This window comes from Ascidia mentula, chromosome 9 (assembly GCF_947561715.1).
Source record: "Ascidia mentula chromosome 9, kaAscMent1.1, whole genome shotgun sequence".
NCBI lineage: Eukaryota > Metazoa > Chordata > Ascidiacea > Phlebobranchia > Ascidiidae > Ascidia > Ascidia mentula.
The window spans coordinates 14,663,767-14,682,622 of record NC_138574.1 but is presented as its reverse complement, the minus strand read 5'-3'; the positions used below and the strand labels follow the sequence as shown (position 1 = coordinate 14,682,622).

The 18,856-nt window shown below is 36.9% G+C and overlaps 3 protein-coding genes across 3 annotated transcripts; all 3 read left to right on the top strand.

Moving 5' to 3' along the window:
• The first annotated feature begins 78 nt into the window (after nucleotides 1–78).
• Nucleotides 79–1,635, top strand: LOC145913981 (uncharacterized). Its single transcript, XM_083001751.1, has one exon. It carries the CDS (start codon nucleotides 115–117, stop codon nucleotides 1,201–1,203), a length of 1,089 nt encoding a protein of 362 aa, XP_082857877.1. The 5' UTR covers nucleotides 79–114; the 3' UTR covers nucleotides 1,204–1,635.
• A 1,187-nt stretch (nucleotides 1,636–2,822) lies between these two features.
• Nucleotides 2,823–7,819, top strand: LOC145914776 (phosphatidylinositol 4-phosphate 5-kinase-like protein 1). Its single transcript, XM_083002616.1, has 8 exons — nucleotides 2,823–3,079; nucleotides 3,241–3,309; nucleotides 3,548–3,711; nucleotides 4,074–4,145; nucleotides 4,376–4,466; nucleotides 4,812–4,977; nucleotides 5,326–5,488; nucleotides 6,794–7,819. The coding sequence occupies exons 1-8, from the start codon at nucleotides 2,879–2,881 to the stop codon at nucleotides 7,392–7,394; spliced, it is 1,527 nt and encodes a 508-aa protein (XP_082858742.1). The 5' UTR covers nucleotides 2,823–2,878; the 3' UTR covers nucleotides 7,395–7,819.
• Nucleotides 7,820–9,257: 1,438 nt separating this feature from the next.
• LOC145914775 (puromycin-sensitive aminopeptidase-like) lies at nucleotides 9,258–17,841 on the top strand. The gene is made up of 21 exons (XM_083002615.1): nucleotides 9,258–9,541; nucleotides 9,962–10,124; nucleotides 10,354–10,423; nucleotides 10,683–10,842; nucleotides 11,068–11,170; nucleotides 11,296–11,375; nucleotides 11,729–11,877; nucleotides 12,086–12,200; nucleotides 12,549–12,670; nucleotides 12,936–13,083; nucleotides 13,240–13,350; nucleotides 13,499–13,631; nucleotides 13,904–14,033; nucleotides 14,206–14,350; nucleotides 14,761–14,983; nucleotides 15,334–15,434; nucleotides 15,722–15,820; nucleotides 15,903–16,010; nucleotides 16,264–16,419; nucleotides 16,721–16,768; nucleotides 16,840–17,841. The coding sequence occupies exons 1-21, from the start codon at nucleotides 9,305–9,307 to the stop codon at nucleotides 16,975–16,977; spliced, it is 2,739 nt and encodes a 912-aa protein (XP_082858741.1). The 5' UTR covers nucleotides 9,258–9,304; the 3' UTR covers nucleotides 16,978–17,841.
• The last annotated feature ends 1,015 nt before the right edge of the window (nucleotides 17,842–18,856 follow it).

Here is an 18,856-nt window from a genome sequence, read left to right as displayed (position 1 = left end):
ACAGGATAAAATGTAAAAACGAGATACTTACTCTAGCGTGTAAAAACTATTCATCCATGACAGAATAAACATGTTTTTTTGCAAATCTTGGTGCAGCTTAAAGGTTGAAATAAAATGAAAGTTGTGGTTTGTGGGGGTGGAATAATTGGCAACTGCACCGCATTTTTCTTGTTGAAGAATGGCGTACAATGTACAGTTATCGAACAAGGTACTGTTGCTTGCGCTGCATCTGGAAAAGCCGGCGGGTTCTTGGCAAGGGATTGGTGCGTTGCTGACGGTGATTTGCACACATTTGCCCAAAAGAGCTTTGACTTGCACCAGACTTTAGCGCAAGAGCTAAATGGAAGTGACGTGTACGATTACAGAAGACTTGACGCGTTTTCGGTGTCCATTGAAGACGCGCCAGTAAAACAAACGTCTACAAACGAACATGTGAAATGGGCTAACGGGATTCGCGTGGATCGGCAAACAATGCAATCCATTGGAACCAAAGATTCAATAGCGCAACTGCATCCATACAAATTTACAAATGCTTTATGTAACTTCAGCAAATCCAAGGGAGTTACGTTTATGGAAAGAGAAAGTGTCTGTGATTTAAAATTTATTGGTAAGAAGTTGGATGGAGTACAACTTAAATCAGGATCAACAGTTGAATGTGATGCCTTGGTGTTGTGTATGGGACCTTGGACTGGCATGGCTGCTAAATGGATCACTGATCTACCTTCAGTTTATGGACAAAAAGCACATTCAATAACAGTTGCACCAAAATCTCCTGTACCAGCCGAAGCATTATTCACAGAGTATGGAAAATATTCACCAGAACTTTATCCAAGGCCTGATGGTGAAGTATATGTGTGTGGTATGGCGGAAAGTCCTGTTCCATCAAGCCAGCTTCCATACCCTAAAGACATAGTGCCCACTGCAAATGCATGTGAAAAAGTAAAGGAAATGACGAATCTGGTTGGGGAAACATTCAAAGAAGGCAGAGTCCTTAAAGCCCAAGCCTGCTATCTTCCACTCACACAAGATGGTCTTCCGTTAATAGGAAAGGTTGGAAATACAGATGGAGTTTACATCGGTACTGGACATGGTTGTTGGGGAATTCTAAATGCACCAGCAACTGGAAAGTCCCTGGCTGAATTAATTGTCACTGGAGTATCTGAAATTGATTTAAGTTCCTTTAATCCTAACAGATTTTTATGATTCCATGGTCATTTTGCAATCGAATAGTTCATTGTTCAATTTTTCAACATGTGTTGTGACGATAATCTTGTGTATTTTTTTTATTGTGATTATTTAATAAGTTGTGCAAAATGCTGTTTTTATATTTCTACCTATTATACTAATGCTTCAAAATTCCATATTTTTTAGTTCTTGCTATAGTTGATGTCCCAACCGAGTACAATGTACTTGTTTATTTAAATAGGTAAAAAAAAATATTTTGCTGTTGATTCGGTGTTTGGTGTCAAATTACAATTTTTCACTAAATACGTTATGATCTATGATGTCACATTAGGATGGTATGAGTGAAGCTCGGGCTCATGCTGTTGCCAAAAAACGTCCGTGTCCGTGTGCAGTATTTTTGCATTTTGAAAAGCTGGTTTCCGTTTGTTACGTGAAAATATTTTTCATATAATCAACAAGAGCTGTATTAATAATAAAAAACAACATTAAATGTGCTCTTTTTCGCACAAATAGTTCTAGTTGAATGGTAAGTGCAAATATTTTTTATGAAATATACGCGCACTGGTTAGAGCGAATAAAGAACCCAAAACCAAGCAATTGAGGCGTACATCGGATATATACACGACATTCGTATGCTTCCTCCTATAGATTTTTAATAAACAACAGATCGTCACGGGTGGATCCAAAAGGTGGCGATCGTTCGCTAGAATATGTTATAACACGAAGCTTTGCAGACAAAATCTATCGGCAGTAGCGTGCCTTGTCTGGCGCATGAATAACTATATCTACTGTTCTGCAGTTACAAAAACGCCAATGGTGCGCCGGAATAAGTTTTGGACAGTAACCGGGCTGTATTTTTCTTCTGAAATCTTTTTCTCTTGACGTTGCAGTAATCGTTGCAAAGCAATATGACGTACTTCATCGTATGAAATGCGCAGAGCGAGTCAGCGACGTATCGCAAACGCGAAAGGCGTGAACATAAACGTTCGCAAAGAAAACTTGCGACAAATCGGTGATGTTTGTTTCAAGATGCAAAACTGCATATTTTGGTGAAACAATTATTTCAATAGCTGTTCAACAAAAACACATGAAAATCGGAATCGTAAAAAGAACGTGCTCTCATCCGAAACCTGTTCATGACAACATGACAACAACTATAGACAATGGAAATTTTAGATATATTGCTGAGTTTGTTTAGTTTAGCTGTTCTTCCTAAAGACGATGATTTGTGGGAGAAAGTGTAGACGGAAGCTACAGGAGGTTTTAGAGCGCAAGCATTTACCGGTAAGGGAGTGAAAGTTGTGTTTGTAAAGTGTTTGGAGGTTGCACTCTTTTCCGGACACAGTTTGTAATGTAAAAAGGCTGTAAAATACGTGTTACCAAATCAGATATTTGTGGAGTTAGGTTGTTATACCAGGAAAGGTGTTACTGCAGTACAACACAAAATTTCTAAGACCCACAGGCAATACAAGCAGCAAAAACAAATTGCTTAAAAATTGACAGAACTAAGTATTTTTGAACTTTGAAGTATTTTTGAAATGTGAAAATCAGTATTTTATAGCTTTAGCCTACTTGGATTTACCAGCGTTTTTAAGAAGCACCAATTTGACATCAATTTAAATTTTAATGATAGTTTCAGGACAATTAACTTCAGGCTTACTCCCATTGTTCTATTTTCTATTCCTTAAATTTTATGTGTAATAAAAGTAAAAAGGATAATGTTAAAATGTCAAAGCTAACGGCTGTGAAAAGACAAGGGTATTTCACTCGCGTTCGTAAAAGATGGAAACAGCGCGACGTTCGAGAAATCGACGAGTTTCATGCAAAATTCATCTTCACACAATATATCAGATATGGAATGAGATCATTTCTTGCCTTGCATGATAAGAAAAAGGTACATAGTGTGTGGATAAGCAACATATAGCAACTAGGGTTGTGTACATTTTGTTGCCATTGTGCGTTATCTCTAAACTGTATTTTTCTTTGCTCTTGTTATATTTAATAAAAGGTGTTTTAAACGAAGGTTTACAAATTGTGTGTATTTTATTAATGCAGATATTTTTGTCTGATCAAGACCATTCAGAAGTTGTAAAGCATGAATTCACCTGCCCTTACCATGATTCGGTAAATGCATAATTTTCTCTACTATATATTTTGACTCTACTTTTGTAGTTCTGTTGGATTTTATCAGTTATATATATTGGTGCAAAACTTTGGCAAAGCAGACAAAATAATAGTTTTACATCACAGATTCTGCTGTTTTATTGCAAAATAAATCTGGTTTAAAATTTTCAGTTGTAATACATTCGAAAAGAAACAACAATATCTTTCTAGTAAAACATGATTGTGTATTAAATTGCAGCCAATTCATTTTGAATCGTTTGCTCCTGGGGTCTTCTACTCTCTAAGGCAAAGAATTGCGTTGCCATCAGCTGAATATGTCGAAACAGTTTCACCCAAAGATGATGAGGAATTTTATTACGAGTTTTTAACAAACTCTAAAAGTGGACAAAGCTTCTTTTTAACGTAAAATATAAATTTATTATTAGCAATGCATAATTTTACCCAACAATTTAATGGCTTTCCCAAGTTTATATAAAAACAGATTACTTTGTTAAAATCTGCTTGGACATTTTAAAAATTTAACTGTAAGCATGTTGAGTCTATTGTTTTTATTTTAATAAATTATGGGACACCTCTTTGTATTACTTGCACACAAAGCTCATGCATAACCATGCATAAATAATTAAATTCCAACTAAATTATGCAAGAATTTTTTGTGTATCCAATGTACAGCACCCAGTGCAAGAATGCTTTCAGTTAATGAAAAATGCATGTCCATTATAATATTGTGTTCATGAGTGACAAAATGTTTCAAAACTTTTCAGTCGCAACAAACAGCTGATGATAAAAACCATCACAAGATCGGAAGTTAATTTTTTTATGAGAATTTTGGACCGGTATGACAATCTTCTTGGTGCTTTCCCTATGGTGTAACTTGGACAAATATGTTATTATGAAACAATATTGTACTTTTCGCTATGTTTTTCTAATGCCCTTGACTATCACGGTATTTTGGTAAATGTTATCAAATTGTTTGATTATTCTTCAATTTATCAACTACTGTTCAATTGTTTTGTCTCTATATTTTATCCATTCATAAATCAATGTAACAAAATGTTTTGCACAGGTACGTAAAACACTTTGAGGATTTTCCTCATAGTTTGCTTGTGAAGTTCGTTGGAATGCACAGCGTGCAAGTCAGCAAGTTTAAGAAACCAGTAAGTTGACTTTTTGTAACCTGCCAGTAAGTGTAGTGCTAATAAAAAAAGTGGATCCAGTCAACCAATGCATTCTGGCAGGCTATCGACCGTGCACTATATTTACAACAGTGTGCTACACAGATCATAGCAGACAGCTCTACAGATGTTGATTTTTTAAAAAAATTATTCTTTTTGAATTGGCAGGTGTTGAAACTAAAAAATATTTTTTTTATAAAGTCAAGATCTACAGAGCTGTCTTCTATGATTGCTCTTCAAACTCCTAATAAGACCACACAAAACCTTTTGTTCACATAATATCCTCTTAGTGTACTTAGAATTGGAAACCTCCCTATTTTTGTGCAGGTTTATTTTGTGGTGATGTTGAGTATTTATTATCCTGGAGAACGAATCCAACATCGATACGACATAAAAGGATGCATAATTGGGAGGTTTACAAAACCAGTTGAAGACAGCGCTATTGTTGTTATTTTAAAGGAGAAAAATCTGAAAGATGGAAAGCTTCACCTCGGTATGTTTTAACCTTGTAAAAAACACAATAGATTTTGTGACACACATATCACTGAGGTGAAGAGATGTTAATATTTACAGAGCACTCAGTCCAATAATAGAGTCAACCACAAATACACACAGGTTGCTAAACTAACACTACAATCCAATATTATTCGTTGTTTTTTAATCATGTAACCCCGGGAGTCAAACACAATTGGTTTAGGTGTCTTGCATTTCATTATACCTGAATTGTACTCAATGTGACAGCAATACCTCAAATATTACCATTGAATGTTAAGTTGTTAAATTTCTTGATTAGGAATAACTACAAAAAAATTGTGTTGATTTTGTGTATTTTTGGTTCAAGGTGAGCAGCGTGATTGGTTTTTACGTCAAATTGATATAGACACCAGATTTCTTCAAAGTATCGGTGTACTGGATTACAGCTTGTTGGTTGGAATGCAGCCTTTACAGCCCGACGAGAAACTTGAAAATAAAGACATGGCTTCAATTATTTCGAGAGCTAGAAAGTAAGTATGATTAGCTTTCGCTTTCCTATTCCAACTAGTTGACTCCCAAGTTTTTTGGGCACAAACTATATATTTTGCATAAGAATTTGTAGAAATACAGTTAATGTATATAATTTGTGTTCTAAAATATGAATTGGTTTCATTGTAACAGCATGTTACTGTCATGTCTTTGACTCAACTTGTAAAAAAATACTTTTGTCACACTACTGGTCCAACAATGAACGCTGAGTGACTCAACAAAAGCCCATTGTAATGTGACAATGATCAAAACTTCACTTTTGCTTTGGGATGGTACCTGAAACTTTCTCCCTAGGGCCGGACATTATGAATGGTTTGGCTTCCATTTAACACAAGTCTTTTGTTTGTTTTTATTCTTTTTCATGTTTGTCAGGAAGTGAAAACAAACATTTAAAGATTAACAACAATATTAAAAATTTCCTCAGTGTGATGCTGCACATTTTATGTTGTAAATGCTAATACAATTTCATAATTTATAAAAAAATTTAAATACTCTTGATATTATTTTTATTTTAAAAATGTAAGTTTAAATACCAAGTCGTATTATATTTAAAGGCAGACACTTTTAAGGGCAGAAAAATTTATGGCAGTTGCCAACAGTAGTGTGTTTGGGTTGATGTGGATGGTGGAACAGTTGCCATGCCCACCATTTAACAAAGGCAAATTACCTGTTATTTGCAGAAGGCGAAACTTTATGAGTAGCACTTACCTGAATACAAGTAGTGGCACTTATATAGAAGTTTATTAGCTTTCATTTCGCTTAAAAGGTGAAATATAAAAGGTTTCCTTTGTGAAACCCTTATTAGTTTTCACTATCCACCAACAGAATCACCAGTTAAGTTGATTTATAATGTTACTCCCATTAACTTTTTGATGTCAGACCCCCATTCAGGGTTTTCCTACAACTGGGATACAGGCACGCACTGCTCTGTGCATTATTACTGGTCATTTGTTATACCATATGTTTTGGTTATAATTTTGTCACTTGCTTCATGGACTGCAGCATCAAAAACATGTCGTCCACTTAATCGAAACCGTGCTTCATTTTGTCCACGAAAATATTGTCCTGGGAACTACGATTTCTTTAGCTAAAAGTGAAATGCATGTTCGTGGAGATTGTGCTGGTCTATAGTTAAACAAAATTTGAGGACCCATGCCGTGTGTGATACGACATTGAATGAACAAAATAGGGCTTGAAATCCAACAAGCAACAATGACTTTAACTTGTGTGTTACGTGTGGTAAAGAATATCGAAACACTTCACATAAACATTCGTTTGTATTCCAGATCAGTTGCAGTTGACCAGAGTGTATTTAAACCCTCCCTCAAACTCGGAAACTCTTCACAACCTCCCCAACCCGGCTCAACAGCGCCATCGAGCCACCGCAACTCTCTCACTGCTGACACCAAGTGTTCTTCCGACTGCGGCAGCACTCAAACGGATGAGGGCAGTGTTCTGCCCGGTATGGTCCAGGACACGCCCCTTGCCCCGCCCACCGCGTCTATACAGAGTCAAAGCGGCTCAAGTTTTGATTGTCCCTGTTTTATGCGCCCAACAAGCGCCATCGACCACCCAGCCAACAGTGTGACGTCACCTTCGATGACGTCACATAAATTATCGTGTGCCCGCTCGACCATAACGAGTGACGAGGCGATGCAGCAGAATCGACGTCTGTTGCCGAATTATCGCAATGAGTTGCACGTGATTGACGGAGTGGACCAGAGGTACTATCTGGGTGTGATCGACTTTTTCACGAGGTACACGTTCAAGAAGAAGTTGGAGAACTCGTACAAGCGCATCATATACCCTCCCCTCTCCTTCTCAACCGTTCACCCCGATATCTTCGCCCAACGCTTTCGGAAATATTGGGATGATCATACGGATTAACTCTAAGTAAAACTTGCAAAATGCCTTTGAGAAGGTATTTACGTTGATTGTGAGCACTTCGTCGATATATTCTTTCATTTAAATTGCTGCCGTGTCAGTATTCCGTTTGTTAGTTTTTTAGCACGAATCCATCCCTTAGTTCCTCATAAAAAAGTGATTGCATGAACTCTGCTGGAATATATTGACACTGTATCTCCAACTCCCTACAAGGTATACAATGAACCCTTGCTAGGACTGCAACGCACTTTGGGTATCAGGACTTACAAATGATAAAGATACATTTATGTTTTTGGACTTAGTAGAGGAGTAGTGTGTGTATTTGTTGTTGATATTTTATGTGTGTCTGCTTTGCTACCTTAATGTGTAGAGAATATCACTGTGGTTTGTTCCATCGATGTTGCAAGTAATAAAAGTTGCAAATCGTGTACGGACATTTTCTGTAGTCAAAATTTTGAAGAAGTTTTTCAAAATACAGAGGTTTATGAATTGGAAATATCGTCGTTTATCTCTTTGAACATCAAAAGTAAGATACCACAATTGTTGTGTGTATTATTGAAGCAACCTTTTGATGTCAGCACATTTATAACAAAATCTATCACCAGTTTCTATATTTAATCAATATTTTGGAATTTTCGCGATAATTTTAATTGCAGAATTTTGGCAAACTGCCCTCTACAACCTGAACCTCAAACAATTATTTGGACACACCTGGCTGCTTGCAACAATTCACCCAAACGCTACAACCACCTGTCTAGACATTATTAGACTAGTAGTCTAGTGTTGTGAGTGTCCCATTCACCTTGGGAAAGTCATTTGAACAATGACAGTAGTTTTTCTAAAAAACAAAGCCGAGTTCTGGGTAAAATGGAAATTAAAGAATTGTCGTTTCACGTTTCGCTTGAACTCCAACCCATGTTTTGCTATTTGGGTAAAGTTTCCTAACAAGGTTTTGACAAAGGCGTTTTGGTCCATTTGAATGACTTCACAAAACCGAAGCGTTGGTTTCAAATTGCTGTTATACTTTCAAAGTGGTTTAAAATTACTACATTCACACGGTTAAGCTTCTTTGTTGCTTACTACATTCACACGGTTAAGCCTCTTTGTTGAGTCCTTGCAGTGACCTTACATTAGAATGTAAATAAATTTAGTTTAAGAAGAGTATTGTCCGATGGAACCCAGAGGTAGCACTTAATTTGTGCGGCCGCTACATCCCAATCAAGTTGTTTGCAAATACCGACCACAAAAACGTAATAGATATGTTGACTAAATATGATAAGATCTGGCAGCAAATTTCGCCAATGTTGATTTTAATCATTAATTGTTTGCATGAAGTAATGAAAGTTGGCAAATGCTGTGTGTGTTGAAAAACAGGGCAGTTAAAAAAAGCCGAAGAAGATTTCAGTAGGACTTTACCGCAGCCAACATGTAATTGTTTATTTTGTATTATATTTTGTTAGATTAGGCCGTCTAGAAGTCCAGAATACAGTTAATATTTAAAAAATGTATACTGGTCTATATATCAGGATAAATTTTAATAACGCATGCCGGTTGTCACGCACGACCGGTTTCGTTGTAAAAAGATGAAATCTTGTTCAAAAGTTTCGCAAATAAATTTAGTTCCTCTTTCTTGTGAAAATCTCCGCTCAAAAATTTCATGTCAGTTAGCTGTGTTTGTTAACTTGCAAGGGTTTAATCGATTCAGTAAAAGAAAATTTCATTACCGCCACCGCCATGACGTTTTTGGGGTCAAAGTTTTTGCAAGTTAATGCAGTTTTTGGACGTTTTACTACGAAACCAGTTTGAATTGTTGATTAATGTTTTTCAACTATTGAATTCTAAAGCCCTCTGTAATTGCAGCACTTCTTACAGCCATATTTATTAGGGTTGAAGATCGGTGATTACAGTTGGTTATGCGCGTTGGAAAGTCGTGCGTCAACCTCGTATACCGAGCCTCTTTTTGTGTTCCAGTATCTGTTCGTTCATTTAGTGCAACTGCTATTCTATTGAGTTCAAAAATCAACATGGCTCCAGAAAAGAAACCGTTTTCTCGTCTTCCAACCAACATTGTTCCAGTCAATTACAACCTCTGGCTGAAACCGTGCTTGAAGGAATTTGTTTTTGATGGGAAGCAAGCTGTCAAAGTCCAAGTGAGAGTTCTAATGTGGTTACAAATGACTTGTAAACTACATTTACTTAATACATCCATGGTTATATGCTAAATACATTTTTATTGATGTTACCTTCTGCAAAATACTGGCTTTATCAAAATTATTTTTACCATTTTTTGATCTATCTTCAGTTGATAGGTTGGTAATTAAACGCATTGAAAATTTGCACCATTAACTAAATTTTAATATCAAAATAAAGGTATCAATTCATTTTACTGGGGAAGTATTTTCATAAAATACCATTTTACTGTTTTTGCTCCTATTCATTATCCATTATTCATGTAAATTTACCACATTTCTGTAAAAACATTATTATTGAGGAATGTATTTTGCTAAATTGCTTCCAGACCGATATAAAAAGATTAAAACATAATTCAACTTTTATTGTTACTTTTTCAGGTAAATGGGGCAACTAAGAGTGTGGTTTTAAACAGTGTGGACATTTCCATCTCGTCTGCAAGCTATGTCCCAGATGGAGGCCAGGAAGTTGCGTCAAGCAGCATCAAATTCGACGAGGAACAGGAAAAAGTTACAATTCAGTTTCCTGACAATTTACCAACTGGTAAAACATCTAATTACGTTGTACCATAATTGTTACCACATAAAGGTGCTAAACCACGTTACATTCGCTTCTAGATAACACAACAAGTGCAGATGACATTAAAATTTAAGCCCAAGATTTTAATTTCCCCATTTTACTTTTCATTGCATTGTAAATGTAAAAGTATGTTTATTATTTTTATTTATTTGTCCTTGTCCAATCTCTCAATATTTTTTGTTCTGAAATTAAGGATCTGGTGTACTGAACATGTCATTCAAAGGAGAACTGAACGACAAAATGAAGGGTTTCTACAGAAGCAAGTAAGAATTATAACAGACTTGTTATTTTAAATATATAGAAGCTGAACACCGCTTAAAAATCCACACTTTTATCTGTGAACACAATTTGACAACTTAATTTAAAGCAAGAAATTTTGTGTTCTCATTTTTGGGTGAAATGTAATGGTATATATATATTTAGTGTTTCAAAAATTCAGTAATGCATCTGAGAAAATATTTTGAAATCTGTAACTAATTTGAATGCTTTGATTTTTTTGCAATTTACATTTTGTATCATCAGATATGTTGGAAACAATGGAGAGGAGAAATACGCTGCTGTCACCCAGTTTGAAGCGACCGACGCAAGAAGATGTTTTCCTTGCTGGGATGAACCAGCTTTGAAGGCAACTTTTGATACAACCTTGGTCGTTCCCACGGAACTTGTAGCTCTTTCCAACATGGTGCGTCTCACATTGATTTTTTATCAATGTTTGTTGGCTGACTTAAAGTTAATGTTATTTTAATAAAAAATGACTTTTTTTTTGTTGATTTAAAGTGAAAGTTTTTAAACACAAAGAAAATGTTGGATTGAAGACGCTCTGATATAAATGTACTAAAATTTGCAATTACAAACAAGCTTGGAATTTCCCACCTAGATTACTTTATAAACTCGCTACCATTTTCAGAATGTTGTTTCTGAGGGTGCATTTGAAGGTGACAATAGCAAAAAGATACTGAAATATGCTCAAACACCAATCATGTCCACCTACTTGCTTGCATTCGTTGTTGGTAAGAATCTGTTTTTAGATTTTTGCATGCCGACTTCACATTTGAAATATAATTAATTACCAGTTTCATGTTGGGCAAATGCAACATTTTAATTTTTTCACCAAAATGTCAACTGAATTTTTCAGGTGAATTTGATTTTGTTGAGAGTGAAACAGCAAACGGCATCAAAGTACGAGTTTACACCCCAGTTGGAAAAGCTGCACAGGTTTGTTTAAGTTTTGGAATTAAGATGTATTGTTTAAGTGATTGTCATACAACTCACTCACATCTCCACTTAATGATAGCTACGAGAGATAATTGTTGGTTTTGTTGCTGAGTGGTAAATATCTCACTTTGTAATCTAAATACTTTCAGTAGAATGTAAGCTGCTGTTTTGTTATTTTAAAATATATAATTTGAATTTTATGAACTTGCCAAACATATATAAACAAGGTGTTACTTATATAGGAACCAACATATACCCAGTAACAAAACTTGTAGTTTTCCACTGTTTACAAAACAAAATGTTGAATCCATTGCATTTATTTTTCACAATGTGTACTTTTGATTGTATAACAGGGTACATTTGCGTTGGACGTTGCAACCAAGGTTTTGCCTTTCTACGAAAACTACTTTGGAATAAAATATCCTCTGCCGAAGATGGACTTGATCGCTGTAGCTGATTTCTGTGCTGGAGCCATGGAGAACTGGGGATTGGTGACTTATCGGTAAGGTTTTTTGATTTATTGGTTAACACAAAACAATATCTTAAGTTAAGTTTCCTGAGAGCTGGAAAAACTTTATGTTGTACTTGGTCCTGAACAATTTTCTTTGATATTGTTGTTTTCTGTGTGTGTAGTTTGCACTCATATTGTCTAAAATGATTAATTGTTAGAAGGTGTGTTTTAAGTTTTTGACTCAAATTGCTTTTTACAGTGAGACAGCTTTGTTGATCGATGACAAAAGTTCTTCAGCTCACACTCGCCAGTGGGTGGCGCTAGTGGTCTGCCACGAACTCGCTCATCAATGGTTTGGAAACCTGGTTACAATGGTAGATAAATTTTTGTGTGGTTGTTCTGATGGTAATGTATAGTTTATTGATAAAAATTATAAATATAGCGACTATGGAAGTTAAAAAGATATGTTATAAAGAGGTTTATTACATTTGTTGTGGTAAACCAGAATAATTAAGTTTGGCAACTGTTTTTTTTAATAAAACTTTGGGTGTACACGTTTGCCATCAGTAATTGTGATGCAAAGCAGTTAATTTTTGATGTGTTTTGAATAGATTTAACTAGGCAAGATGCAAGACAGTTGCTTTGCTTTTTATGTGAAACTAAAATATAGCAGTGGATGTTACAGTTTAATTTTGCCTTTTACATCATGTGATTATTCTCAGGAATGGTGGACTCACTTGTGGTTGAATGAAGGTTTTGCTTCGTTCATGGAATATCTCGCTACCGATCACTGCCATCCTAAGTTCGATATCTGGACCCAGTTCATAACACATGACTTGGTCAGGTAAGAATTTTTATTCCAGAACAGAACTTACAAGTAACTTTCGTAATTTGTGAAATTTTACCTTTAACTCAAGTCTTTGGGTGTGTAAATGTAGTACTATGAAAATTTTTAACTGTGCAAACTTTGATTAGCAAACAGAACCCTAGCATTGTAGTAGAAGGTCAAATTTAAAATGTTTTTGTGCTGAATTTAAAACATTTGAGATGAAAGTTAGTATTTTTTTCCTTAGAATATTCAAACAGAGATAAACATGTCTCGTTCTTAGGGCGCTTGATCTTGATGCTCTGGACAACAGCCATCCGATCGAGATTCCAGTTGGTCATCCGGATGAAGTAGATGAGATATTCGATATCATCTCGTACAGCAAAGGGGCTTCCGTCATCCGTATGTTGCACAATTGGATCGGAGATACTGTGAGAAAGCTTAAGCGTTTTTTGTTGTGTGTTGTTATATTTTTTATATACTCCAAATATGATTCGATTGTTGCTTACTTCTGTATCTATAGCAGTATGTGGTTATATTTCCGATGATTCTCTGCTAATGAATCTTTTAAACGTTATGTGTAACAGAGTTTCCAGAAGGGCATGAATTTGTACTTGAACAAACACGCTTACAAAAATGCATTCACTGAAGATCTGTGGGAATCTTTGGGTGCAGCAAGTGGAAAACCAGTTGGGAAGGTAGGAAACCTAATTATACGCTTGAAACTTTGTGTTATAATGCTGTGGGCTCGTAATTAATTAAATCTAACTCATATAAACAATAGCAAGATTTGCAAAACTTTGTTTTATATAAAAGCCGGCACGTCGAATACACATTATTCCACAGGTGATGAGCACATGGACATCACAGATGGGGTATCCAGTGTTGGACGTAAAATCCACATCTAGAACAAATAACAGCGTAACTCTGCAGATTTCTCAGAGCAAGTTCAGAGCCAACAACATGAAGGACTCCACAGGTTTGTGTTAGAAACATGGCCCAAGGTTGTGTAAATATTTTTCATTAACATCAGTTACTTGAGTTATCTCAGAAGTGTTAAATGCTTTCACATGATAAGGTAGGTGAAAGTGGCTGATTTAGCTTGGCTGCTATGCCTGAGAACCCATAGAAGTTCTGTGTTTTTATTGAAGCTTTGTGTTGTTATCAAAATACGTTTAGTTTAAATTTTGAGGAAATATAATTAGTAGTTCCACTTTAGTGGTCTGAGAAAAACATGGTCTTTTTTTTTAGATGAAAGCGCCCCCAAGTGGATGATCCCTGTGGCTTTCTCAACATCAGCATCACCACACGAGGTCGCCAAAACTATTTTGCTGGAGGAAACCACCACTGAGGTTACCATTGACAACGTGTCACGTGACGGGTAAGAATGAAGGGAGTGTAATTTAAGCAACAACGAATTTTTGTCCGCACTGTAGGACAGCAACACACCTAATATTAACCATTATATCCGGTTGTATTTTTGGTTTAAATTGGAAAGGCGCATGCAGTCATATTTGTGTGGCCATTAACAAATTTTATTTATGTTCTTACAGTTGGGTGAAAGTGAATCCCGGTCTTTACGGGTTCTTCCGAGTTCGCTACAGCGGAGAGTTGCTGACGTCACTCATAGCTGCGGTGAAGGACCAATCCATGCCGGCACGTGACCGCCTTGGGTTGCAGAGTGATCTGTTTGCTTTGGTGAGTACAGTGCAAGTAGTGATAAAGTTGGTTCACAGAATTCTGTTACTTTTAGCTTCATTTACGCATACAATGTGTTGGATTTATTGGTATGTTGAATGATGGTAAAATAGCATTTTTTGGGATAAATCAGGCGTATTTACCAGGCCTCTCTTCGAAAGACGAATATTTCTAGCTTGTTCTATGCTGTTGCATAACCCATGGCATTTGTCGATAGACAACATTTCCAAAAATATCAAGTTGATATTAATCTTTTATATAAGCAAGTGGAGCCAATATTATGTGATTTCAGTGATCTGCAGACAGTTTGGTTTTTTGGATCGTGAATAGCAAAAATGTAACAAATCCTTTGTAGAACAAATAATTTCTGTCAACGAAACTTCTCACAAACACGCCATCAAATTTTCTAGGCTTCATCTGGGGTTTCCCCCACCACCGACTTCCTGCAGGCTCTTGCAGCTTACGTGAACGAAACCAACTTCACTGTATGGAATGATGTATCGGCTAAAGTATCGACTATCAGCACTTTACTGTGGAACGACGACGAAGCCCACGCCAACTTCAAGAAGTTCACCAGGAAGTTGTTCCAGGGCGTGTCCGACAACCTTGGATGGGACGCCAAGGAAGGAGAAGGTGAATTAACTTTTAGGGGAGATTTTTTTTAATATAAGCTTTGTTGTGACAATGCAATTTTTCGGACTGGGTGGAAACCCTGTAGAACTTGACAGTGAATGCATTATTAGCATATTGACATAAACCGTAAAGAAAATTGGCCCGACTAATTTGGTTTGAACATGTTATTGCTTCTTAACTCTACAAACTCGATTAATTTTAAATTGTGTTTAACAGCGTTCTGTAATCTATACTGATCTTTGTTATTGTCGTTAAGCAAATGAAAATCTCTGCCATTGTGTCATTCACCACCTCGTCCACTGCGCACAACTTTCGGTCGAGAGGTCACTTTTTATGTAATTTGTTTCCAGGACATCTTGACAGCATGCTGAGAAGTCTCGTGATTTCGAAGATGGGAGGTTGCGGATGCGAGAAGACGGTGTCGGAAGCTAAGAAGAGGCTCTGCACCCATGTGAGTTACCATGACAACATCACAAAACGTCTTGTACTTCCTGAACCTAAACCCACAACTAGTCATGCGTAAATACGAATTACTTGAGATTCGGAAGGTTCTAAAAGCAGTTGCGCCAATATATAAAATTGTGCTTGTTCATCTTTAATTTTACGTCACCATATATGGGCAAAAACACCTTACCGTGCTAAACCATTAGGAATATCGTAATATAGGTAGAGGGTTGTGTCATGGGGACTTGACAGTAGTGTGTTCTGCACCCAACTTATTTACGTTGTGCTGGACAGGTCGACAATTCCTGCCCCCTCAACGCCGACTTGCGCTCATCCGTTTACGGGACAGTCCTGTCGCATGGTGGCGCCAACGATCTCGAAGATCTTCTGAAGGTAAAGACGAGATCTGTGTGAAGGTCAACAACGATCTTCATTCCCGTTTTGTGAAATACGTAAAATACAACTTGCTCTTTAGCTCCACCAAACGACCGATCTTCACGAGGAACGGAACAGAGTTGAGAAGAGTTTGGGGCACGTTAAGGATCCGGCTCTCATATCGAAAGTTCTGGAGTTCGCGATGTCTGTAAGTATAGAGTTAATGTTGAGGTTTCTTATGTGACTAAGTGAAAAATTCAACCCTTAATAAGCGAACATGGCGTAAAAATGTCGCATTTTCCTGGACAACACGTTTAAAACTGAAAAAAAAAAAAACATTTGACAACCTTATAGCTTAGCTACGCTTAACTTAAGGTAAAATAATTGAGGTTGGATCTGTTATGATTGGGGGGATCTCCCATTTATCAGCAAGATTTGACACAAAATTTGTGCAATTTTAGGAACGCGTTCGTTCAAACGACAAAGTGTTCGTGATCGCTTCGGTCGCTACTTGTAACAAAACTGGTCGTGATATGGCTTGGGAGTACGCGAAGACGAACTGGGACAAACTCCACGGAATGTACAAAGGAATGTTTCTCATTTCGAGACTCGTCAAGGTCAGTTTTATCATCGTCAAGGTCAACGCTTTGTTTTGACGAAATGATCTTCTTGGTTCTTGGCAAAAAATTGCTGCAGTTGTTTGCAGGAAAAAATTGTGACTTATTCTTTGTAAAACATATGTTTACTTGAAACGGGACAATGGTGACCTAAAACTGTTAAAATACATACAGCAAGAGTAGCCCTGAGGTGTGGACAGTATGATCACTGTTCCGACCTATCAGGTGACTCCGGTACAGCTGGTGGACGGCGAGACTACTTTGTTGTGATTTTACATTTCCAATGTTTTTAACTTTTCAGCAAACAACGGAAAACTTTGCTACGGACGAGAAAGCTCAGGAAGTTGAGGTTCGTGTATTTTACTCAGTGACAAATATGTTGAATTTGTCCTTAATTGTTTCATTTTCTTCCCCTTAAAGGAATTCTTCAACAAGAATCCGGCAGAGGCAGCAGAGCGCACCGTCCAGCAATCCATCGAACAAATCAGGCAGAAAAGTGATTGGTGGAAACGGGATGGCGGGAAAATCGCTGATTGGCTGAAAAAACACTTGGCTTAGGTGAATCCGTGGCGTCACCTAGTGACCGTCCATGTTCCTGACCCTTGTGTCCTTGTTTAAAAATTAAATTTCCTTGTAGCGTGTTCATTCCAGACACTGCATGACATGATGTAAATTTTCCTAATTTTCGCACTGGAATGTTGAGTGATATTCGAGAATTAATCGAGTTTTCAAAAAATGTTCAAACAAGAATCGTTCCAGGCAATTTTGTGTGGCGTATCGATGTTAGTGAACCACATTCACTGCAAGCTGTTGTGCCTAACGCACCAATGCGTTTCATTTCTGTAACAAACTGCGTAACCTTTTAGCTGATATAATGAGTTCTAGTTAAATCGAATTCGTCTCCAAGAACCCGGGTTTGTAAACTTATCCGGTTCACTATAAGTGTTAAATTTAGCTAAGTAATGAAGTGAACAGAAAAAATCAGATTCGTGGCTAAATGTTTGGCGAACACTCGCCCGGCTGCTCCTTACTCACATCTTTTAGTTCCGTTGATCGTTCTTTATTAAGATAAAGTAATGATGAAAAAGGCGATTACAGTAAAAAGTGGGAACGCAATCGGTGTAATTTATGTTATCGTGTCTTCACATATTAACAATTTTTCTTTAATTCATGGTGAAAATGTTGGGGCACACCTGAGCCTGTTCCACTGCATACAGTTTGAGAAACCTCCCATGCAGCAGGGCAAAATTGTTGGTGTGGAATTACCAGGTCATAAAAGTTTAGACCCAATGTACTGGCATTTCATTCAGACCTTTCCAGTGCTTCAAACTGCATGTTGTGTGCCCCCAAAATGTTTTTTTTCTGGCCCTGTCCTTATATATAGTTTTATTCCAAACTTTGTACTTTTCGCAGCCACGTCAACACGACCACTACTGTTTTTGTCACAACGTGGTTCGTTTGAAGACAAGTCAAATAATTTGTGTTTTGCGCAAAATACCACTGCGCAGATGAACAATATACAACAGAAATAAAATGGTAAATGGGTACCGATAAAACCATAAAAAGGCAACTTTAAATTTAATATATTATTCTGGTGAAAGGACAAGGCGCACTACACCAAACCAACCAGTTCGTTGCACCAAAAGGTCGCTTGTAAATTAGGGGCGTTCACTACCCGCAATCATTTTAAATCTCCCCAATGAATTGCGACGTGTAGTTAAAGACATAATGCGCTTATACAAAATGTCGCCAGTGTTTTGTGTGTAAGCAAGACTACTGTTGGGCATGTCTGCCTTGCATCTGTGATATAGGTTTGTTTGTAAGTTGTGATATTCCAATAAATTTAAATTTAAATCTGCTGAAAGGAAGATTAATTTTGTAGATTTCAGCAAAATTTTATCTTTATCCGGGCGACTTTCAAAGAATTTTGCTGGTTTTGTGGGCAGGGCATTAATGTGTGCCGTCGGACGATTGGTCTTTGTAAGTGGAGACACAGCATGTAAAAGACGCAGTGCCATGTTTAAAATGAGCAGAGATCTATAGAGAAAAAAACAGAAAACCGAAGTGTTTCTTAAAAAAACGTTGAAATTATTGTTTTTGGAGTCAAAGAAATTAAAATGTCGTCGCTTTAAGGTTATAATTTAACCACAGAAAAATATCCGTTTATTAAAACGAATGTTAGTTGCACAAACCGATTTAAATGCAGCCAATCAATTTTAACAAAGCGACGAAACAAGATTCTTGGAAATGTATTTGTTGAAAATAATCCGACAAACCACCAAGACAGTTCAATCCTTTTATCTGACAAACGTTGTTGCGTGAATCAGCTTGCATTAGCTTAAGGCATGTTAACTTCTTAGTTGGCAGCGAATTCAAACCCTAGGAACTGCTGGAAATTGCACCAACTTTTTGCCTCCAGGCATCGGCGCTCTGCCAT